General features: G+C 41.0%; 1 protein-coding gene across 1 annotated transcript in view; it reads right to left on the reverse strand.

Annotated features, from left to right (window-relative positions):
• Nucleotides 1-5,201: 5,201 nt before the first annotated feature.
• Nucleotides 5,202-25,192, reverse strand: part of LRP2 (LDL receptor related protein 2) — a 234,320-nt gene continuing 214,329 nt past the window's right edge. Inside the window, exons 70-79 of the mRNA XM_053597902.1 lie at nt 24,388-24,564; nt 20,613-20,732; nt 18,197-18,287; nt 16,786-16,853; nt 16,477-16,597; nt 15,458-15,587; nt 13,839-13,940; nt 11,309-11,416; nt 7,196-7,267; nt 5,202-6,753 (exon numbers count right to left, since the gene is read on the reverse strand). Coding sequence (XP_053453877.1) covers nt 6,592-6,753; nt 7,196-7,267; nt 11,309-11,416; nt 13,839-13,940; nt 15,458-15,587; nt 16,477-16,597; nt 16,786-16,853; nt 18,197-18,287; nt 20,613-20,732; nt 24,388-24,564 — 1,151 coding nt within the window. The 3' untranslated portion in view covers nt 5,202-6,591. The remainder of the gene's footprint in view (nt 6,754-7,195; nt 7,268-11,308; nt 11,417-13,838; nt 13,941-15,457; nt 15,588-16,476; nt 16,598-16,785; nt 16,854-18,196; nt 18,288-20,612; nt 20,733-24,387; nt 24,565-25,192) is intronic.

The following is a 25,192-nucleotide window of genomic DNA, read 5'->3' on the forward strand; positions in this document are numbered from 1 at the left end:
GTTTTTTATATTTCCCTTTTTTTTTAATTAAATCATAGCTGTGTACATTAATGCGATCATGGGGCACCATGCACTGGTTTTATATACAATTTGAAATATTTTCATCAAGCTGGTTAACATAGCCTTTCTGGCATTTTCTTAGTTATTATGTTAAGATATTTATATTCTACATTTATTAAGTTTCACATATACCCTTGTAAGATGTACCATAGGTGTGGTCCCACCAAGTACCTTCCCTCTACCCATACTCCTCCCTCCCCTCCTCTCCCTTTCTTCTTTCCCCATATTCTTGGGTTATAATTGGGTTACAGCTTTCATATGAAAGCTATAAATTAGTTTCATAGTAGGACTGAGTACATAGGATACTTTTTCTTCCATTCTTGAGAGACTTTGCTAAGAGGAATATGTTTCAGCTCCATCCGTGTAAACATGAAAGAGGTGAAGTCTCCATCTTTCTTTAAGACTGCATAATATTCCATGGTGTACATATACCACAATTTATCAATCCATTCGTGGGTTGATGGGCACTTGTGCTTCTTCCACGACTTAGCAATTATGAAGTGGGCTGCAATAAATATTCTGGTATAAATTTCTTTGTTATAATGTGTTTTTTGGTCTTCTGGATATATACCTAGTGGAGGAATTGTAGGATCCAATGGCAGGTTTATTTTTAAATCTCTAAGTGTTCTCCAAACATCTTTCCAAAAGGAACGTATTAGTTTGCATTCCCACCAGCAGTGTAGAAGTGTTCCCTTTTCTCCACATCCACGCCAACATCTCTGATCTTGGGATTTTGTGATATGGGCTAATCTTACTGGAGTTAGATGATATCTCAAAGTAGTTTTGATTTGCATTTCACTGATGATTAAGGATGATGAGCATTTTTTTCATACGTCTGTAGGCCGTGCGCCTGTCTTCTTCAGAGAAGTTTCTGAAGTTTCAAGTCCCTTGCCCACCCTGAGATGGAATCACTTGTTCTTTTCTTGCTAATACGTTTGAGTTCTCTGTGGATTCTGGTTATTAAACCTTTGTCGGAGACATAACCTGCAAATATCTTCTCCCATTCTGAGGGCTGTAGGCTTGCTTTACATACTGTGTTCTTGGCTATGCAGAAGCTTTTGAGTTTGATCAGGTCCCAGTAGTATATTTTTGATGCTGCTTCAATTGCCTGGGGAGGTCCTCCTCATAAAATATTTACCAGGCCGATTTCTTCAAGAGTTTTCCCTTCACTTTCTTCTAGTATTTTTATAGTTTCGTGTCTTAAGTTTAAATCTTTAATCCAGTGAGAGTCTATCTTAGTTAATGGTGAAAGGTGTGGGTCCAGTTTCAGTCTTCTACAAGTTGCCAGCCAGTTCACCCAGCACCATTTGCTAAATAGGGAGTCTTTTCCCCACTGAATGTTTTTAATTGGCTTGTCAAAGATCAAATAACGGTAAGAAGCTGGGTTCATCTCTTGGTTCTCTATTCTGTTCCATACATCTACCTTTCTGTTTTTGTGCCAGTATCATGCTGTTTTGATCACTATCGATTTATAGTATAGTCTGAGGTCTGGTAGCGTGATTCCTCCTGCTTTGTTTTTATTTCTGAGTAAGGTCTTTGCTATTCGAGGTTTTTTCTGATTCCATGTAAAATGAAGTATAATTTTTTCTAGATCTTTGAAGTATGACAGTGGAGCTTTAATAGGGATTGCATTAAAATTGCATATTGCTTTGTGTAGTATGGACAGTTTAACAATGTTGATTCTTCCCAGCCATGAGCATGGTATGTTTTTCCATTTGTTAACATCTTCAGCTATTTATTTTCTTAGCGTTTCATAGTTCTCTTTATAGAGATCTTTCACGTCCTTTGTTAGATAAACTCCCAAATATTTCATCTTCTTTGGCACTACTGTGAACGGAATAGCATCCTTGACTGTTTTTTCAGCTTGACTATTGTTAATATATATAAAGGCTACCGATTTATGAGTGTTTATTTTGTAACCTGAGACGCTGCTGTATTCCTTGATCACTTCTAAGAGTTTTGTGGCTTCACGGGTATTTTTTTAATCTTTCCTCAATGACAGTAAAACAAGACCCAACTTTTTTATCATCTCCACTTCTGCCTCATTACAGGCGAGATATCTGTATCTCTCTCAAAGACCCAGATAACATCTTCATCACCTCCATAACCTCCTCCATTAAAAAATAAAGAAGAGAATGACGTTGGGCAGGGTAGGTGCAAGAGGCTTGCTAGACGCAGCTGGCAGCACCTCTTCCACAGAGAGGACCCACGATAGCAAGCGGACATTCACCTTCTGAGAGAGAGCACAGGGTCAACGGAGACGCCAAGGTAGGCACCGAGCGCGAAGGGGAGGGAAGCAGGACAGCCTGGTCGGCCAGATAGCCAGGGGAAGGGGTGAGTGAGAGACTCCCACAAAACCGTGGGCTCTAAATCGTAGCTGAGGAGAGGGAGGCTTCTGCACCTGTGGGCCTCCAGCCTGACACAGGAAGCTGCCTAGAGACTGCGCTGAGCCATTGTCCCCAGAGGGGCACAGCAGAGTCCCAGGCTTCTGAGTCCTGAGCGCTGCGGCCAGCGCCTTCTGCGAGCCAAGCCCGGGGGCTCTGCGTCTGCCCCGGGGACCAACACCATTGCTGCTGCTGGGCCAGGGAAAGACAGGGAAGGATGGACGTTTTCACATGCTCGACAAATGCTGCTCCCACCGCTGCTGCCAGATCCAGGCGCTAACAACCCCAGAGCCGCCGCCTCCAGTCTCCTCCACTGCTACTGCCTGGAGGGGCCCACAGTGCCCTGCCTGAGCTTTCTGTAACGGCCTGGGGACTAGCCCCTTCACGGGGCATGAACATTCTCCAGCATCTGCTTGGACTGTGACAACCACAGGGGACGGGGAGAGCGGCCAGTGCTCCCGGCCTCTTTAGGACAGAGGCGGGCGGAGCTCACTCTTGCAGCCAGAAGGGCCTGGCTGGTGACGTGAAGCTGTCTGCACCCCTCCCAGTGGAGACGAGCGCAGAGGAGTCCGTAGTCCAGAACCCAGGAAGGGATGTGGAGGTGGAGACCTCCCCATGAACAGCCAGTGCTGTTCACATAGCTGCCCCTTCTCCCCAGCACAAGCTTTTGGCACGCTGCAGGGCATTCAGGGACGTACAATCTCAAGAAAGCTCTCCGCCAGGGGTTCTACACAGAGGGTGCACCTCATATCCTCCCCTTCATGAATAGACAGTGTTTTGGCAGCTGTTTCAACCCAGGAATCTCAGCCCTTGATCTCCACACCATACACAAAAATTAACTCAAATACAACTCTTAGCACTGGATCACTAAAAAAAAAAAAAAAATTAACTCCAGATGGGTTAAAGACTTAAATGGAAGACCTGACACCTTAAGAATTATAGATGAAAACGTAGGAAAAATTCTTCTAGGCATTGACCTAGGCAAAGAATTTATGACTAAGACACCAAAAGTAAATACAACAAAACAAAAAATAAATAAGTGGGACTTAATTAAACTAAAAAGTTTTCTGCACAAAAAAGAAATAATCAATACAGTAAATAACCTACAAGATGGGAGAAAATATTCATAAACTGTACAATGGACAACAGACTAATATCCAGAATCTACAAGGAACTCAAATAAATTGGCAAGGAAAAAAAACCCAAACAACATTAAAAAGTAGGCTAAAGACAAGACAAGACATTTTTCAAAAGAAGATATACAAGTGGCAAAAAAAAAAAAAAAAACCATGAAAAAATGTTCAACATCACTAGTCATTAGGGAAATGCCAATGAGAACCACAATGAGACACCATCTTGCTCCTGTCACAATAGCCACTGTTAAAAACAAAAATAGATGTTGTGTGGATGTGGTAAAAATGGAGCACTTGAACACTGTTGGTGGGGATGTAAATTTGTACATCCTCTATGGAAAATAGTATGAAGATTCCTCAAAGAACTAAAGGTAGACCTGTTATTTGATCCAACAATCCCACAACTGGGTATCTACTCGAAAAGAAGTCATTCTATCAAAAAGATACAGGCACTTACATGTTTATAGCAGCACAATTCATAAATGCAAAGATACAGAATCAACCCAGGTGCCCATTAATTGATTAGTGAATGAAGAAAATGAGGTGTATATATGTACCATAGAATACTACACATAAAGAAGACTGAAATAATGTTTTTCAGCAACTTGGATGGCACATTATCCTAAGTGAAGTATCTCAGGAATGGAAAAACATACACTACATGGGCTCACTTATAACCAGGAGCTGAACAACAGGTATACATGGTCATACACAGAAGTAAAAGGGACTCTGGAGACTCGGAAGTGGGGTGGGTAGGAGGAGGGTGAAAGATCAAAAACTATCATGGGTACGATGTACACTATTTGGGTGGTGGGTATACTAAAAGCCCTGACTTCATCACTATATAACTTACTCATGTATCAAAAAACCACTTATACCCCCTAAATCTACTGAAATAAGTAAAAATAATACTGAATTAAAAAAATAAATGAAGAAAGAAGAGCAGCCATTCCTATTTAGAAAAGTAATTCTCAACGCTGGGTGTGCATTAAAATCAACTGAGAAGCTTTTAAAAACAAATGCATGCCTCTTCCATTTCCCTTCTTCTCTGTAAGTGGTAATAATCACAGCTGCTATTGATTAAGGGTGTACTTTATGCCAGGCATCGGCCTTCACTCTTTACATAGCTTGTCACTTTGGCCTGTCACAACCAACCTCCCTATTTTACAGAGCAGCAGGTGAGACTCGGGGAGATGAACAGCAGGAGGATGGTGAATCCCTTAGCTGAAAGGAGCTGGCTGGAAATTGTTTTTCTGGCAAATGACTATCACTAGGGCAACAAGAGTTACCAGAGGAACAGGACCACCCACCCTTCCTCCCTGGTCTGCAGTTAGCCACACACAGTGTTCAAGGGCTGGCCATATTGACAGCCACGTGAGACTCTGACATCTCCTAGTTTCTGGAAACCCATTCATTTTGCTTCCTATAACTTAGTCCAGAATATCATGGACAGAAACAAAATGAATACAGAGGTTTGTGAATATTCAAACCAATTTCTCTGGCTTCATTTCTAGGAAGGAGTGGCACAGAACTGTCATGAGCGAGAGCACTCCAAACCTTAAGCTCTCTACACAGCAAAATACAACTGATTTATGAGCATGGCTTACAAAGCACATAAAAGACATCTGATAAAATACACTTTTATTAAAAATTTTTCAGCAGCATCATTTCCATTGATTTTCTAATCAAAGTACATTTCAAAACAATTACAATAGGCACTCAAAATATGAGCAAAAAATATTTAGAGAACTCAGGAATAAAACAATCAGTAGTACATGGTTCATTCATTCATCCATCCATTCATTCATTCATTGTTCAGCGAATGTGCAATATTAGCACAGAGAACCAGGAATGCTATTTGCTGTGGAAATTGCATATTCCTGCCATGATTCCTGTGTGGAGACTACAGCAACTGCTCAAGAGAAGAGCTGAGCTGTACAGTACATTCTGATACAAATGTACAGATTTAGCCCAAGGACCTAAAAATAGGCTCAATAAGAATGATTTCCCTTTCGTGTTCAACTTAGGAAATAAATAATCATTATAATGATATTTTCACAAATAGAAACAAAAATCCAGTTGAGGCTTTGCTCAACTAGTATTTGTTTTGCACCTTAGTTTATGAAGACACAGATTTGGTTTAAGTAACTTAACTAAGGAGAGCCAGTTACTAGGGTAGGTGACCACCTGAGATGCCAGGTAAGGGTGGAAATTGCTCTAGGGTCCATCAAAAGAAAGAGATAATTTGATTAAATACAAATTCTACACAGGACACTTGTACTAAATGACATGGGATTTCCTCACAACATTACAAACACAAATGTTGACTGGGCAGCTAATGAGGGAACACAAATGAAATGGAACACTCTGGTTAGACAACACAAATGTGCAGAAAGGTGAGAATGAACTGCTTTTTCTACCTCCTGTACTATCTGAGGTGTCTACAGTCAAATCAATATATCTATCCAACACATAGTGGATAGATATCCACTATCAATAAACCTAGTAATCAAGTTGACATGTAATATTGAATATTAGTAAGTGCTGATATGTAAAAATGGACCCAATAGTGGGGCCTGGATTCCTTTCCTGGATAATTTTATAGAAAATATGAGTGGTGCCTCTTCTTTAGACATGGCTAAAGGCCCCGAGTCCATTCCTTTCCTCATTAGATCATTTATTGTAATGCTCACCGACCAATTCAGTAGATACTTTTCTTAGCAAATTCAGTAATGTGATAATCTTTCCAAAAATTTACAAATGTACATTTATATTTATAGCATTACCTTCAGACAGCTTCAGTGCAAAGATATACATATAGTACATTGTGATAATTGTTTGTAAAAATATGAAATGGCGTAAGTAAAAAAAAGGCACACAAGACAGTTCCAACTCTAGGCAAACAGGGAAAAATATATATTTTTTTATAAAGTATTAAATGTTAACTTTCATCTGCTTGTAAAAATATATGTGCAAAAGTATGTTTCCAATTATTCCCTAAATCGCTGGCATAGCTATGCCTCAGAGTCTTCTTTAACGAGATTTGCAGTGTCTTTAAAAGTATCTTCTGTTGGAGTATAGGTTGGAGTTGGGTCTCTTTTTGGAGATATCTTAGGAGGGGGAGAAGGTGATGGAGGTGGGGCCATGGCAATGCCTTCCCTCGGCGTGTTCTCCATCTAGGACCACAACAAAACAGAAATCAGCCATTTATCCCCCCCCACGTGCTTAGAAATAGTTTTTCATGAAAAAGACTAATGGTGGTTAATCTGCTCAGAAAAATCTACGTGTATGTCCAATCTAACCAAGCAAATTATGTCCAAGAAAGAATGTCTGTGTCAAGAAAAATCAGCCCTACTATGAAACTAATTTATAGCTTTCATATGGGACCATATGGTGGGACCACACCTACAGTTCATCTTACAAGGGTACATGTGAACCTTACTAAATGTAGAATATAAATGTCTTAACACAATAACTAAGAAAACGCCAGGAAGGCTATGTTAACCAGTGTGATGAAAACGTGGCAAACGGTCTATAAAACCAGTGTATGGTGCCCCATGATCACATTAATGTACACAGCTATGATTTAATAAAAAAAAAAAAATCATGAAAAATTACCTCTGCATAGATTGGATTTTCAAAGTTGGTAGTTTGTTTAGGTTTTCGTTTGAAGATATTCCATTTTGTCCCCTAAATAAAAAGGGGAAAATAAAAAGCTTTCAGTCATGGCATTTTTTTTTTTTTTGAGAGTTTCTTTCCCCCTGTGTTTTATCTATTTATTTATTTATTTATTTATTTATGTTGAGACAGAGTCTCACTATGTCACTCTTGGTAGAGTGCTATGGCATCACAGCTCACAGCAATTTCAAACTCTTGGGCTTAAGCAATTCTCTTGCCTCAGCCTCCCAAGTAGCTGGGACCACAGGTGCCAACCACAACATCTGGCTATTTTTTGTTGCAGTTGTCATTGTTCTTTTTAGCTGGCCCAGGCCAGGTTTGAACCTGCCACCCTTGATGTATGTGGCTGGCGCCTTAACGACTGTGCTACAGGCACCGAGCCTCCCCCTGTGTTTTAAAGTTTCTTCTCACTGAAGGACAAAGCAATTTGGGACCTGGGACCATGTGATTTGGCCCATGTTGTAAACTGGTCCCTGAACAGTAACTGAAACTTTCTGGGGTCTTTTCACCTAATCATTTCAAAATATTTCCTCAGTTTTGAATTTATAGTTTGCAGAATTGGTGCCGCAGTATCTACAAGCTTTGACAAACAGATCACTCTGACGACTTCAGTACCAAGAGAACAAATAAAACAAGATGCGTGTATAGAAAAAGAAGTTTCTAGGCTGCCTAAAAACTGTGAGGAAAAGTCAAATTAGTAACTCTTGTTTTCTAAAGTAATGTCTTAACCTTTGGTCAACTCAGGAGTATCCCTTCTTCCTCCACCATTTCTTCCTATAATCACAATAATAATAAAAACAACTAACATTTATTGAGTGCTTACTGTGCATCAGGGATTATTCCAAGAGTATTGCAAGTTTCTGATTATGTATTTTTAACAGCCCTTTGAGGTAGGTACAATTGTTATGCCTAGTTTACAGATGCTGAGTCACAGACAGATTTGCAGGTGAAAGACCAGGCAATGATTACTCAGGGGACTCAAAGGCTCCTAAACCAAAGAACCCAAAGAGAGTCGTGCTGGACCATAGTGTGTGCCCTACCCCCAACTCCCATTACTGGGACTTTGCCTGTGATCCTGGTCACAGGTTTGGGTGACAGATAAAACCTGGCAGAAGAGAACAGACAAATTCCTCCAACATGGAACTGAGGTAGCCCCCATGTTTTACAGGGTGTCTCTCACTCTGCGAAAATAGGGGACCAAACCAGTGAAGGAGTGGGGAGCACATGACCACAGAAGTTGTTCGCTCTGGCCCACATCTAAGTGAGTGCCTACCCTGTACATGGTGTCACCAAGGGGACCAGGACACGTTCAGGTCAGAGCTCTGCCTCTAGGAGCTTTATAGTTCAGTAGGGCAGGCCAAAAGTCGTAAAAGTCTTTGCCTCAGAATGGAATGGCTGCTTGGAGTTAAGCAATAGAAGAGAAATGGTGTGGTGACTCAGTTTTGTCTCCTTGGGAGACCCCATGTATGTCAGTACAACTTTTGGGAAGAAGAGTAACAGAACTGCACCACAGGAGTTCAGGTTCTTCATTCTTAGTCCTTTGAGCACATTTACTGATGTAAGATACATTTGTGAGACTCATTGGCACATTAAATGCCAGGCTAGGTGATCTTATCCAAGTGCCTTCACTGCTGTTAAGCCACACTGGCTGTTATCTGAGTGCCAAGCAGGCAACAAACACTGGAGGATCCCACTGTGGAAAACAAATCTTAGAGGGTGTCAGCCTCAACTGATTAAAAAGAGGAAGAACCAAAGTATTGCAAAGATGGAAATGAGAAAGGCTACAATTGATTAGATCTGCTGTCAGCTGAGAAAGCCTTTCTGTGTTCATTGTTTCTGATGACCAGGGTGCAGGTCAGAGGCTTCCTGACCACATTCCCCTTCCAGCTCAGGCTGGGGATATCTCTATCCCTAGTGAAGAAGGTCATTGGACTGGAATGGACTGAGAAAACATGTTGTGAGTATAAAACATACCTATTATTGACTTGAGGTAGACTCAGACTTGGGGAACCAAATATATGACACTTACGCATTCAGATGTCTATGGACAATTCATCTGCAAATACCATTTTTAATGTAGCCTAACAAAAAAAAGTTGAGGCCCTTGAAAAATATGGAGCTGATAATTCCTTTCTAGCCAGGATATGTGTGTGTGTGTGTGTGTTTGTGTGTGTGTGTGTAATAGGAGAAGAAGGAATAAGTCCTGGAATATGAAAAAAGTGGACAGAGACCTTGATATAATCTCTTCTCATCAGCATCAATTAAGCTCAAATTTTATTTTAATCCAAACAAGCTTAGCAGGAACTAATGTCTGATGTGGTTCACAGCTAATCATCTAATGAGACTTCTAAGTGAACCTTGAAGATACCAGTGTTTTTATGGACTATGAAATTTGAGAAGTAAGGTTGCATAAAATGGGAACATTTCTAACTACCCCTTCGAGTTTTGTTTCTTTTCATTATTTCACAAACATGGTCACAGCATCTTAGAATGCAGACATTCCAGGTCCTTGTGTTCTCCGCTGGAAGTACATGTATGCATATTGGTGGGGGGGTGTGATTCCTGAGCCCACTTTGAACTGAGGGAGACATGATCTGAAGTTAGTGGACAGGGACTAGGAATACTGGAATCCAGGCAGTGCATAGGATAGTTCTGCAGCACAGAGAACTGCCCTGTACCCAATGTGCCGATATCACCCCCAGTGAGGAACAGCATTGACGACTTCAGCACTCAGAGGCAAAACACTCTGTCCAGAATCAAACAGCTAGATCTAGAATAGCTGCATATATATCCATTAAAACTAGTGAAATATTTACATCAGATATATTTCTCTTTGCAGACCAAATAGTCTACAAATCGCAAGAGGCCTGCAGGCATGGCAGAGAAGCTCCATCCAGTGGTCTTTTGTTTTTTTAATCTCTAATATTAAATGCCATGCTTGGCACTTTGAGGGCAATAACCTTGGTTAAACAATTAAATGGATGATGAATGGACAGCTAGATGGATAAAGGCAACGTAAATTAGGGCCATCCAGTGGCAAATATAGGTAAACACTATGAACAACATAACATCATTAAAGGAATAAAGATGCACAGTGTAGAAAAATGGCATCACACAGAGACTTTTATATGAGTCCCTGACACACTGAATTCGTTCTTTATACTAAGTCAATATCTCATATTAAATGTCTCCAGTTTGAAGATACTGAATCCAGAAATCTGTTTGCTCCTCTTTGAGACACATTCCCCCAAGTCACAAGGAACATTATTCCCAATGCAATGTTGGAATGTAGCTTTACTGGGTAGAAAAATTTTCAATTTATGATTTCCTTTAAAAATTATCTTCACTGAGGCTGGGCGCAGTGGCTCATGCCTATAATCCTAGCACGCTGGGATGCCGAGGTGGATGGATCACCTAAGCTCAGGAGTTCAAGACCGGCCCCAGCAAGAGCAAAAACCCATCTTTAAAACATAGATGGGCGCTGTGGCAGGTGCCTGTAGTCCCAGATACTTGGGAGGCAGAAGCAAGAGGATGGCTTAAGCCCAAGACTTTAAGGTTGCTGTGAGCTATGACACCATGGCACTCTACCGAGGGTGACAAAGTGAAACTCTGTCTCAAAAAAAAAAAAAAAAATATCTGATTGGCCAGGTGCAGTGGCTCACACCTGTAATCCTAGACCAAGTTGGATGAACTGTTTGAGCTCATGAGTTGGAGGCCAGCCTTAGCAAGAGTTAGACCCCTGACTCTACTAAAAATAGAAAAACTAGCCAGGTGCCTATAGTCCCAGCTACATGGGAGGCTGAGGCAAAAACTGGGATCACTTGAGCCCAGGAGTTGGAGGTTGCTGCAAGCTATGCTGCCACAGAACTAGAGTAGAGCCTGGGCAACTGAATGAGACTCTGTCTAAAAAAAAAAAAAAAAATTACCTGCCAACATATTATGGGATCTATCAGCCTGTGGGGGACTCCCTAGTTTGTTTAGGAGTAATGACAACCCAGCCATTCCAAAGTTCTTTACTAATCTCACATCATTTCAGCAGTTAGCAACTATTACCTGAGTTTCATCAGCACCCGGAGAAGTCGGCTTTATCTCTGGAACTATCTCAGAAGGGCTTATGGGACTTCCATAATTCATATTATCCACATTTCTAGATACAGTCACCTGCGGACACATTGAAGGACCTTATGCAGTTTCGAAATAATTCAGTCATAAACAGATGTGCTATCAAGTTTGTTATCAACTCTTTATTTCTTCTCACCACCTTGTCCTCCCCCAGTAGACACAGTCAGGTACCATTGTTCCTATGAAACTGACCCAGAGGCCAGGACCAAACACCACTCCCACCTCCCCCAATCCAAGAGCACCAGCTATTAAGTCATTTCATGCCATGATCCCGGGAAGCAAACACATCCCTCCACTGGCCGCACTTGTACCTATTAGTAACACTTTCTATTGTATTCTCTATACCTCTTTACTCCTAATGTTGAACACATTTTTGGATAAAAAATACTCTGGCAGCCAAGTCCTAGAATAAAAGCATGAATAATTCTCCAAACTCACTGGCTAAGAATCCTATCTTTAGATCTTAATAATTTCTTTGAATATTAATAAATCATATCTTTAGAACTTAATAATTTCATAAGACTGATAAAAAAGAGATTAAATTTTTGAAACAATAGGTATAATACAATTAATATCTCTCTATGCGCTTTTCTATGACATTCATATAATTCTAAGGCTCCCTCTTAAACTCAAATTACCATGAATATATAATAATTTACAAGACAGATTAATTCACTCCTTTGCCTAAATTTTTATAATCACCATTTTATTTCTTCTCAAACTTTTATGTATATTTGTATACTTGGCTTCATTTTATTTCAAGTGAAAATGCTAAATGAAATGGCATATATGTTTCATCATGTTACGTGTTGCTATCTGGTTATCAAAGGATCAGGCCAAATGGTTTCAAGATTCAAACATCTCCAGTCTTAAGAAAGCTATTTCAAAAATAAACATTTCTATCTTATATATTAAAATCTGCCATATCTTTTTTTTATTAATATTAAATCATAGCTGTGTACATTAATGCGATCATGGGGCACCATATACTGGTTTTATAAACAGTTTGACACATTTTCATCACACTGGTTAATATAGCCTTCCTGGCATTTTCTTAGTTACTGTGTTAAGACATTATATTCTACATTTATTAAGATTCACACGTACCCTTGTAAGATGCACCGCAGGTGTAATCCCACCAATCACCCTCCCTCCATCGATCCTCCCCCTTCCCCTCCCTCTCCCTATTCCCCATATTCTTAGGTTATAACTGGGTTATAGCTTTCATATGAAAGCCAAAAATTAGTTTCATAGTAGGGCTGAGTACATTGGATACTTTTTCTTCCATTCTTGAGATACTTTACTAAGAAGAATATGTTCCAGCTCCATCCATGTAAACATGAACGAGGTGAAGTCTCCATCTTTCTTTAAGGCTGCATAATATTCCATGGTGTTCATATACCACAATTTATTAATCCATTCGTGGATTGATGGGCACTTGAGCTTTTTCCATGACTTAGCAATTGTGAATTGGGCTGCAATAAACATTCTGGTGCAAATATCTTTGTTGTAATGTGATTTTTGCTCATCGTCTTTAATCATCAGATAAATGCAAATCAAAACTACCTTGAGATACCATCTAACTCCAGTAAGATTAGCCCATATCACAAAATCCCAAGACCAGAGATGTTGGCGTGGATGTGGAGAAAAGGGAACACTTCTAAACTGCTAGTGGAATGCAAATTAATACATTCCTTTTGGAAAGATGTTTGGAGAACACTTAGAGATCTGAAATCAAATCTGCCATATCTTGAGCTTAAAAGAAGTTTAGTTGTTAACAACGAAAATTATTCATTGCCACTGATGCTATTGATGTTTTGACAACAGAGACAGGTCCTCAGTGGACAAGTACTGAGAGTGGTGGAGGGTATTGATGTAGACGTGATAAAAAGTTCTTTCCCTCCATCCATGTTCCTGTTTCATCTCCCATCTCCTCTTAAAGATGACTAACAGGGCTGCAACATAGGAAATTTAGATATCTGCTCATCAACTTTGGAGACCTTTTCAGAAAAGTATGGAAAAAAGCAGATACAAGGTCCCTAAATCCATTAAGCCATCTCAAATCACATGTCTGTGTTACCAATAAGAACCAGGGAGCAGACCCAGTTCCCCAAATACCTGTACCAACCTGACAATCCTTCACTCACTCATTTCCTGTGACGCGTCACGCACTGTGTTTACCAAGCCTCTGAATGGACTCAGGTCTCTCCCTGTGACACCACTCAAAATGAAAAAGGCTGTTGGGATAGCTGCCAAACCTCAGCAACTGTGCACCAGTACAGGATTCTGATTGTTTGGGAGGCTTATGTCCTCGGGTCATTGTCTTACTGCAGATACTGCAGCTGAGGCCTGGACCACTCCCTGCACTTCCTTCCATTTGGAGGAAAGGTTAAGAGAATCTAAGAGGGCATTGCTCAACAGAACAAGATCCAGCACCAGCAGTAACTGGATGATTTCCCACCTGGGTTGGCTGAACCACTTTGACAGCACTGTCTTTGGTTGCATACATTGGGTTCTCAAATATTATGGGCTGCTTCCCCACCTCCATGACAAAGTCTTCACTCTGATGGGAGAAGAGAGAGAGAGATCATACCATACTGAACTGGTTCATACAGAGAGAAAGCTGCCTTGCTCACACCTGGAAGTAGGCCAGGGGCTATGCCAAAGTTACCCAAAAGGAACTTGAAAAAAAAAAACCTCAAAGCACTCAACCTAGACCTCCCATTCGATCCTGCAATCCCATTACTGGGCATCTACCCAGAAGGAAAAAAATCCTTTTATCATAAGGACACTTGTACTAGACTGTTTATGGCAGCTCAATTTACCATTGCCAAAATGTGGAAACAGCCTAAATGCCCACCAACCCAGGAATGGATTAACAAGCTGTGGTATATGTATACCATGGAATACTATTCAGCTATTAAAAAAAATGGAGACTTTACATCCTTCGTATTAACCTGGATGGAAGTGGAAGACATTATTTTTAGTAAAGCATCACAAAAATGGAGAAGCATGAATCCTATGTACTCAATCTTGATATGAGGACAATTAATGACAATTAAGTTTATGGGGGGGGGAAGCAGAAAGAGGGACGGAGGGAGGGGGGTGGGGCCTTAGTGTGTGTCACACTTTATGGGGACAAGACATGATTGCAAGAGGGACTTTACCTAACAATTGCAATCAGTGTAACTGGCTTATTGTACCCTCAATGAATCCCCAACAATAAAAAAAAAACAGCCAGCAAAACCCTAGGTCTCCATATAGCAAATTATTATTCAAAGTAACATAAATGTACTAATTCATCAACTCCAAGTAATGGAAACATTCTTCCTATAGCCACATTCTCTATGGTCCCTGAATATAAATAATTCACTCAGGGTTTGGGTCTAGGTAACAGAGAGAACAGTGGTGGTAGAAGAGAAGCAAGAAGGAGAAGAATAAGGAGAGCCAGAAAGAATGACAATACTATTGTACTTTTATGTAAGGCAAAAAATGAAAGACTAGGGGAGAGACAAAATATTGAAAGTGGTTTCTCAGTACTGATGATAGAGAGCTCCCTCTGGGCTAAGACTATGCTGGTCCTCTCATAAAATATTTATTTTGATCCTCGCAGGAGGTATTCTTGTACCCATTTTACAGATGGGGACAGTGAAGCTCCACACCCACTGTTACATACTTAGTGAGTGACAGAGCCACAGTTTGAACCAACACCAACTCTAAAATCACGGCTCACTCCATCACTTACATTAATGAAAAATGTATTTTCTTACTCCTTTTATACATACAAAATGACATCAAATAAAAACAAAGTATCATGTTCTTTCCACCATCCCCCTGCCAAAACCCATAAAACTCTTTAAAGATTCCAGTTCAATTTAAGCCTGTTTATCCAATCCAACACTGTGGCTTAAAGCTGTTTTCAGATACATTTATGCAACAAACCTAATGTTTCCTAACTTGACCTATAAAGTGCAGACTTTGTTCTGAAAGATCTACTACTATATTTCAATATTCTCTAGGTTAATTTAATTAATAGTTAAAATTATATCCTTTACATAATCATTTTGAAATCATACTCACCATTGCCATTGATCTGTCAATAGCAGACTCAGGCCCCAAACCAGATATTCCAATGTCCATATTAAAATCTGCCCCTGACCTGAAGGTCACTCCATTGCCATTTTCAGAGGGTTTGACAAGACTACTTAAGCTGAAATGAAGGAATCAAAATAGTGTCATTTTTTTTTTTTAATCTTTTGCAACAGTTCCCTTTCTTTGTTGTTGTTTTTTTTTTATGTTTAAATTAAGGTCATAAGTAAGTTTAAAGTTACTTTGATTTGTTGTTTGTTTGAGACAGACTCTTACTCTGTTGTCCCAGGCTAGACTGCCATGACATCACAGCTCACAGCAACCTCAACTCCTGGGCTTAAGCAATCCTCTTGCCTTAGTCTCCCAAGTAGCTGCGACTATAGATATGCACCACAATGCACAGCTTTTTCTATTTTTAGTAGAGATGGGGTCTCATTCTTGCTCAAACTGGTATTGAACTCCTGGAATCAAGCAATCCACCCACCTTGGCCTTCAATAATTCTAGGATTATAGGCATGAGCCTTCCCACCCAGCTTACAATTCCCTTTCTTCCACATTGCTAAATCTTACTTAAATGAAATGCTCAATTCTCACTCTACATTTACACATGTCAAACATGGTAGTAAGTTCCCTTCGCTACCTGGACACATTAATGCACCATCCTGAACCCTGAGATCTAAGAGAAAACCAACCCATCAGGCACCTACAGGAATAAAGCCTGGGCTACTACCCAGCCAACTAACTCTACTCCAGTCTGACCCGAGCTCCTGGCAGCAGGCACAACCGTGTGGACTCTAAAATGTCACTGCCACTCAGGCTGCAAAGAAGCACTCAATTAAGAAGTTGAACCTTGAAACAACTTCTTTAAATCCTCACTACTTTTTGTTTCTGAACTGCAGAAAAGGTGAATTGTGTATTGTACTTTTTAAACTTAAAAAGAAAATAAAGTTACTCACACAGGCCACATCACACAGGCTTTGAACATCAATATTACATGTCATGGAACCCACCTCGGCAGCTTGGGCAGAGCAGGCAAAAGAGAGCCGGTCTTCCTGTAGTGGAAAAATCCTACAACTGCCAGAGCTCCAATTATGATGATCAAGAGAAGTGTCAATAGCGTGGCCACTGCTGCTTCAAAAAGGGAACAGAAAGAGGAAAAAAGCAAATATAATAATAGCCAAGAGCCAGCAAGCCTGGTAGAAGCTGGATGCTAGAACCATGCACTCTTCAAAGAAGAGACCAGGTTAAATAGAACCCCTCCAACAGCATTCAGTTTAGGCCATGAGTATTTCCAAGTTGCTCATATTCTTCAAACTTACTTGTTCCTGAAGGCATGCCTTTTGAGAATGCAATTTCACAGTATTTTCCAGTGTAGCCACTCAGACACCTGAAAGGGAAAGGAAAATCATTCTCTAGCTGTCACCTTCTTAGGCTTCTACTGCAATTTTCTAAGCAGATCCTGAGGTAGAGAGAGCTTTGACTGAGTAAATTACATGATGAACAGATGCTGTATCCTGCATGACTTCTTTTTTTTTTTTTGAGACAGAGTCTCACTCTATTGTCCCAGACTAGAGTGCTATGACATCACAGCTCACAGCAACCTCAAACTACTGGGCTTAAGCAATCTTCTTGCCTCAGTTTCCCATGTAGCTGAGACTATAGGCATGCACCACAATGCTCAGCTTTTTCTATTTTGCATCTTATTCTACTAAAAGATGATGAACAGAAAGAACAGTGATCTGACTTTAGAAATTCACTTTCAGTGGCACAGGTGTGGTACCCACAGGGTCAGCCTCATCAGAGAAACCCGTTGGTGTCTAATCTGTGCAATTCCTCTTTGGAGAGGAAAAATGGAAATCATGGTTGTGTTCTTTCCTTTGCTATGCTTTCATTAAGTACTTTTTAAAAGATTTTATTCTGCTCTACATTAAGAGTTTTCTTAGTACGATCATCTTTTCTCCAAATTTTGAGCCCAGTCTCTCTCCCTCTTTTTTCTTTCTCTTTTCTTTTCTCTTCTCTTTCTTTTTCTTTCTTTCTTTTTTTTTTTTTTTTTGAGACAGAGTCTCACTCTGTCACCTGGGTAGAGTGCCATAGCGTCATAACTCATAGCAACCTCAAGCTCTTAGGCTTCAGCAATCCTCTTACCTCAGCCTCCCAAGTAGCTGGGACTACTGGTGTCCACCACAGCATTTGGCTAGTTTTTCTATTCTTAGTAGAGTCTGGGTTTGGCTCTTGCTCAGGCTGGTGTTGAACTCCTGAGCTCAAGCAATCCACCCACCGCAGCCTCCCAAAGTGCTAGGATTATAGGCATGAGCCACCATGCCCAACCTAGCTCAGTCTTTCTGCTTATCATGGGTTCACCCACAGTGCTATTGTAATTAACAATACCAGGAGAGTAGAAGGATGCTGTTGCCATTTCTCTAAATCCTTACTGCCCAAAGTGTGGTCCATGACTCTGCAGCATTACCCGGAGCTTGTGAGAAATGCATAATCTTGTGAGTGAGTGGGCATTTGAATCAGACCTGCAGGAGATTCCTATGCATCACAGTTTAGAAGCACTGCCTTAGTTCTCTGTGGACTCCCCCAACAGAGGGCAATCTGGGTAAAGTACAAAAATTAGTGAACTGGCAAGGCTCCTGAACTTGTTTTCCTGGCTACTTTAAAAATGACTCAAATTCCCCCCAAAGAGGCAAGGCCTACAGCTTGGACCTCACGTTCATTCAGACTTACTTGCATTTGGGGAGGTCATTCTCATCAAAATAGCAATTTCCTCCATACATACACCTGCATGGGGGGGGCATGGTGATAGGAAGTTCGATGGCTGCGGAGAGGGAAAGCCATGCAAATGTTAGTCAGCCAGACTCAGCAGAGCACCTGCACCACGCATACCTGCCCGGGGGCAGGGGTGGGCAGGCGGGACAGCTAGTTAGTCTCCCTGTCAAAACGACACCTCCCCCTAAGTCAAATGAATTCCCTTATCAATGACAAGATCTTGGAGAGAAACGTATGTTTAGTGGAAAGAAAGGGGCAATTTGTAGCACCCCCCTACCATGGAGGAGTGCTAAACTCCAGAGCATACATTAACAGTTTTAAGAACCTGTGCTAAAGGAATTTAAGATGTTCTCATTCTCCTTGGAAGTTTCCAGCATTCTCCTCTGTGAGCCCAGTGAAAATCAAGAGTCTAAAGTAGGTATATCTTCAAACTTCATCTAAAGGCCCCAAAGCATTAATAATTCATCAGCCAAAAGACACAGCTGCAGATACACAGATCCTTGATAAGCAGCTAGTTGGGAGATCTCAGTTTTTAAGTCCTCCCAAACTGCCCTTGCTCTGGGCCCTGCCGTCTAGGCCCGGCTCATCCCACACATGCTCCTGATGAGGTGTTAGTAAGTATTTAGCACATGTGCATTTTATTTAAGGAGTCTGGATCTCCTCCTGGCTCAGTCCTTCAATTTGGGGTTTCATTCAAAGTTCATTTCATCAGAGGCATTCCCTGAACACCATCTAAAAGAGCAACTCCACCCAGCCCGTCTTCATCCCTCTTCCCCTGCTTTAGTTTCCTCCCACAGTGCCTTCACTGCCTGACCTATTAAATATTTATTGGCATCTCTACTTACTGTTGTATTAGAATATAAGCTCAACAAGTGTAGGGGATTTGTCTGTGTTGTTCCCTCCTGTTGTATCCAGCACTTAGAACAGTGCCCAGCACATAGTTGGCACTAAGTTATATTAAGTAATCTAATTGGTTAATTAACTAATATGTCAACCCACGGCCCTATATGGAATGACTACCTTCATTAGTGGCTTCCTTTGGTTAAAGTTCTTTTACACAAGAACCTTAATATAATCCACTTGGCAAAAAAATTAAATAAGAAAGGAAGTAGATGAGGTAACAACTTTGACATCGTCTCGCCTACAAGAAGTGAAATTGCAATGAATGTCAGAATGATCCAGCTACAGCATAGAACAAATCTCAAAAGCTCAAAATTGCCAATTTGTTCAAAATATTGGAATCTTGCCATATTTCCTCAGTAGGGTTGGGATGAGCGTGGAGGTAGGGGAAGAAAGGGGAAGGGAAGTGGTCTTTTCTCTGAGTTCATTCTCTAAACCGGGGGTCCTCAAACTGCGGCCCGCGGGCCACATGAGGCGGTGATTGTGTTTGTTCCCGTTTTGTTTTTTTACTTCAAAATAAGATATGTGCAGTGTGCATAGGAATTTTTCATAGTTTTTTTTTTTAAACTATAGTCCGGCCCTCCAACGGTCTGAGGGACAGTGAATTGGCCCCCTGTTTAAAAAGTTTGAGGACACCTGCTCTAAACCTTGAGTCTTTGATTGTGCCAAGTCAAAGGCAATGCCTGTTTAAGAGCCTGCTCTCCCTGGTGGTAGAAGGTGGTTAAACTTCTTCATTTCCCCATCACTAAAACTGGGGGAAGGCCCCAAGGTTGTGAGCCATAACACCTGCAGCTAATGAACTTCAGGATGATTTTTTAAAGTGCTTCTCAAGCACAGAAAACTAGTTATTTAGGATTCTAGTTATTCCCCAAAGCTTATTAACTCTGTCGTTTAAAAGAGTCTTTGAAAAAGTTTCTGCCAAAAGTAGATCACCCACAGAATTTAGGGTGAAAATTAAACCATTGCTTCCTTACTCCAGCCTCATCTCCAACAACATAAGGCCCCTTTCAAAAGATGGCCCTTTTTCAGTTATGAAAACTCTGAAATGAGCATGTGAGGAAAACAGTGACTATCCTCCAGCCCTCCCCTCTGCACTGGCCCCTCTCATTACAAGGACAAGTGTCATCCCCCACCCCTGCAGAGCTCCAGTTATAATCAGGCACATTTAGGGTCAACAGGCCTCATGGAAAACTCACTCTTCAAAATGTCTTTACAGCACCACACTACATTAGATTTGGCAGCACCGGATGTGTATCTTTGCAATCTTAGCAAATAATTCACAGAATCACTGGAACAGGAGTTCTGTTTGGGCCCTGAAATTTCCACTCAGCTCTGTTTCCCACATCTCTCATCCCTCCTTCCAAACAGCCCCATTCTCTTCAATGAAGGACCCAGCGTGCAGGGATTCTTTGGGCTCTTGAAGTGGCTAAGGAGCTCCCCCTAAACCCCCAGGCTGCTTGGGCAGTGCCCCTACCTGCATCACACTCCGTGGTGCTGCCCTTTATAAAGTCGGAGCCTTGGGGACAGGCACAGCTGTATCCTCCAGGCCTTAGCAGGCAAAGGTGGCTGCAGGCGTTTTTACACCGGTTGGGCACTGAAAGCAAGATGAGAACAGCAGTGAGGTCCTGACGTGGAAGTGCACACCCCAACCAGTGGATGCCCAGCAACTGGCATGGCTCTGCCAGGCGATAGCAGAGTCCAGGCAGTGCCCCGATGTCACCTGGCTACTCCTCCTCATTTATACTAGCAACTCTGCCCCCCATGGAAGCAGCACAGTCCCTTCCTCTGCCCTCGATCCTATTTCTGTACCTTTCACGCTATTGGTATCACGCATCTTCTATACAAGTGGTTCTCAACCTGTGGGCCGCAACCTATTTGGACTGTATTAAAGATTCGCAGCATTAGGAAGGTTGAGAACCACTGTTCTATACAATCTGTACTATCTTGACAGGTGTGGAAAGTGGATATTTGCCTGGTTCACTGCCTAACCTCAAAATCTAATTGGTGCTAAACAACTTGAGATGGCTCAAAACACCAGAGACCCCTGTATTATATCAAGGTTCATCATTACCCAAATCTGGATAGATCATAATAAATGGCCTATAAGTGATTTGCACCCAACCCTCCGAAGGGAGAATTTTTTTGTGGGTTTCAGTTTCCTTATTTGCAAGAAAAGGGAATTTAGGGTTATAATTCATCAGAATCACCTGATAGCTGTTCAAAAATTAAAATATTGATCCCCATTCATGAAAACGCAGATTTAAGTTGGTCTGAGAGAGAGCTCAAGTATTACCATGAAAAGTTCTTCAGGTAAGTCTAGAGAAGTGGTTCTCAACCTTCCTAATGCCATGACCCTTTAATACAGTTCCTGTGGGTCATGACCCACAGGTTGAGAACCGCTGGTCTAGAGTCTTATGAATTTTATCTCAGCAAATACTATGAGTTATCCAAAGGTTATACTGGATTAGATGATCTTTAAAATCCTTTTCAGCCTAAAATTCTGTGATTCTGATTCTCTCTGATCCAAAATGTAACCACAGACAAGGTATGGCTATAAAATAATAAGACATATTCCAAAAACCTCAGTCAAAATCTATCCCATTTGTCAGCTCTCCAGAATGGAGCTTTTCAAACTTCACTGTGATACAAGTCACCCAGGGAATCTTGGTAAAATTCAAGTTCTGATTCAGAAGTTCTGAGAGGGAGACTGAGAACCTGCATTTCCAACCAGCTCCCAAAGGGTCCCTATGTCACTGGCCCATAGTTTGAATGGCAAAGGACCGGGCAGTGGTTCTCAAAATGTGTTCCCTGAACCAGCAGCATCAATTATCATTTGAGAACTTGTTAGAAATACAAATCCTCCACAGTACCCTACCAAAGGCAACATAGTGAGACTCTGTCTCAAAACAAAACAAAACAGTTGTGGCGGGCGCCTGTAGTCCCAGCTACTCGGGAGGCTGAGGCAAGAGAATTGCGTAAGCCCAGGAGTTGGAGGTTGCTGTGAGCTGTGTGAGGCCAGGGCACTCTACCGAGGGCCATAAAGTGAGACTCTGTCTCTACAAAAAAAAAAAAAAACAAAACATACAGGCAGAAATACAAATCCTTAGGCCATCTCAGGCATACTGTATCAGAAACCCCACAAAAGGGACCCAATAACCCAGATGATTCTGATGCATGCTAAAATTTGACAACTGTTGGTTCAAACTAGATGCTAATCTAGCCCAGTTGGGCTGGGGCTCTGGCCTCCATCCCCATCAAAGGGGCCCTTCCAATGGTTAAGATGCCTTTCTCTAGGAGATAATCTCCAGACTTTCCTCTGCCTTCTCCACAGGAGCTAGCATGATAGGGGGTGGTCTCTAGGTGTGCCCTGCTCTGCTCTCTTGCATTTAAAACTGTCAACTGTGAGAACTTCAAGAATACCTAGGATACAAGAACTACTGTATTGGGAGAGTCTGGGTGTTCTGGAGAGGGGCTGGAGCGAGGTTCTAGAGATCACTACTAGCAAAATAAGGGAACTACTCCCTAAAAAAGGCCTTTGGCACAAGTGTACTCTCCTGGGAGTTTCAGCTCTGAGTTGCAATTTGCCAAAGCTGATTCAGGGTCCAAAATATCAAAGGATCTCCGGCTGCAACTTAGACTCACATACAGGGATGGGAAGGCAGCGACTTCTCTAAGGCCACAGAGCCAGAGAATTCAACCTGGGATTTAAGCAAATTGACCACTGGTCCAAAACAGAGAGATGCCAAGCTTTGGGTTGGATAGAATTGAACCTAAATATCATTTCATTTGTGAGTTTAAAACTCACTCAAGTTACTAAATCTCTCTTAGCCTCAGATTCCTTATTTGAGATGAGAATAAAATGTGTTTATAAGTTTTAGGAGATTAATTGAAGTAACAGATGTCCAGACTAACACTGAAGAAGAGAATCTGACATATAGAACATAGTAAAGGTCTATTTCTTTTTTTGTTTGTTTCCTTTCTTCACTTTAAAAATTTCCTTTCCCGGGGCGGCGCCTGTGGCTCAGTCGGTAAGGCGCCGACCCCATATACCGAGGGTGACGGGTTCAAACCCAGCCCCGGCCAAACTGCAACCAAAAAATAGCTGGGCGTTGTGGCGGGCGCCTGTAGTCCCAGCTACTCGGGAGGCTGAGGCAAGAGAATCGCTTAAGCCCAGGAGTTGGAGGTTGCTGTGAGCCGTGTGACGCCACGGCACTCTACCGAGGGCCATAAAGTGAGACTCTGTCTCTACAAAAAAAAAAAAAAAAAAAAAAATTTCCTTTCCCTTTCATTGTGCTCCATACTCTGCTGAAGGATTAATTAGAACACAGGCAACCGGATGCAGCCGGCCCATAATTCAGAAACTTAGAACCAGGGGAAGGCAGAGAAAAGCATATGACTGACCATTTAATTTATTTTTTTCTTTTCTTTTTCTTTTATTTTTTTTTAGCAATTTTAAGATGTCTCCATTAGTAATTTTCATTGATAAATGAGTTCTGTACTTATAAAATAAGAAAGACTGACATACTTAACCTACGCATTTACTTTCTAAAAATGTGATAGATGAAAATTGGCTAAAAGAAAACTATTGAGAATAGTAAAAATATCTCTGTCCTGAAGATCAACAGGAAAAGAGCCTGATTAATCCATAGCCAAGTAAACTAATTAAAAAATACACCAGGTGCAATGAGCTATGATGATAGCACTGCACTCCAGCCTAGGCAATAGAGCAAGACCTTGTCTCAAAATATAAATAAAATAAAATAGTAAAATAGAAGAAATAAAAAAGGCATAATGAAGATGAGATTTCAAGCAAATGACTGACCATTTTAAACTAAGCCTCATATATCTCAGATTAACCTGACCAGCCAGGCCTTGCAATTCTAAGAATTCTGTTGTCCATGAAAGTCATTTTGTTACTTATTGACCCAACTCACACTTAGAAAGGATCCGATGCCTGCTGGATTCTATAGCCTGGAAGTACATATCCACAACTCCAAACAATGAGGACTGAAATGTCTTTCTTCATATCTGATGGTGTTTTGCATAATTTCACTCAACTTTTAATTTTTCTCTTTCTTTGCTCAACATGGTTAAAACGCCCCTGCACACATACATACATACACACCTCCACTTCATGGACCAAGATATTAGCTTATTATTATCCACTATGTTCTCCAACAATATAGCCATTATTTTGAAATAAGGTCTTCAGATAATGAGGACCGTCTGATTTCAAAGTTGGTGATTACCTGAGTGATTATATCTGAGTTGATGAAAGATTCGAGCTTGAGTAAGCCAAGTGTTCAAGACCAGAATTTTCTCTTTTTCTCCTTGCCCAAATTTGTTTTGTTTCCATACTTCTCCCTTTTCCTTTGATATCCAGTATAAATGGTTTTCAAAGATGTCCAGACTGTAAGGCTTCACTGCTGCTTACCCACAGGGGAAAAAAACAAAACAATATTATTGGAAAGAAAACACCCTAGCACCACTTCTGTATCTGATATTATTCTGCTTGAATAATACAATGCCTTGAAACTCCAGGAACATTCAGGCAGACTTTCTGCACATGGGACTGTGAAAGTGTGCTGCAGTGGAGATCCATCAAGAGGACAGAAATTAAACCAGATTAATGCATACTGTCTGACACCAATTTCAGGGCCCTACCTCACTTTCATGTTGCTAATTTTATTGCATTTTTGGAAAACAACCTGTATGCCAAAAATTTTATCCTTTCCCTTTAACATACTACTGGTCAGATAGGAAAAATATGATACATGCTAAATCATAGTTCTGGATAAGAAAATGAAATGTTCCTTTCCTTCTAGATGTTCCCGGTTGTGCATAATGAGCAATTTAGCACAGTGAAAATGAATGTGTCCAGAGTGAATAGACATGATTAACACTGGTACACTAATGCCACCTGTACACAACTGAGTGATCTCACAGAAATCTGTTACCTCAATATCTGCTACGGAGAAGCATGTTTTAAATTACGTAAAAATGACAAAAAGGATTTCATTATTGCTAATGCATTCATATGCATTTAATTCAGCA

Source organism: Nycticebus coucang, chromosome 7, assembly GCF_027406575.1.
Source record: "Nycticebus coucang isolate mNycCou1 chromosome 7, mNycCou1.pri, whole genome shotgun sequence".
In the NCBI taxonomy this organism is placed as follows: domain Eukaryota; kingdom Metazoa; phylum Chordata; class Mammalia; order Primates; family Lorisidae; genus Nycticebus; species Nycticebus coucang.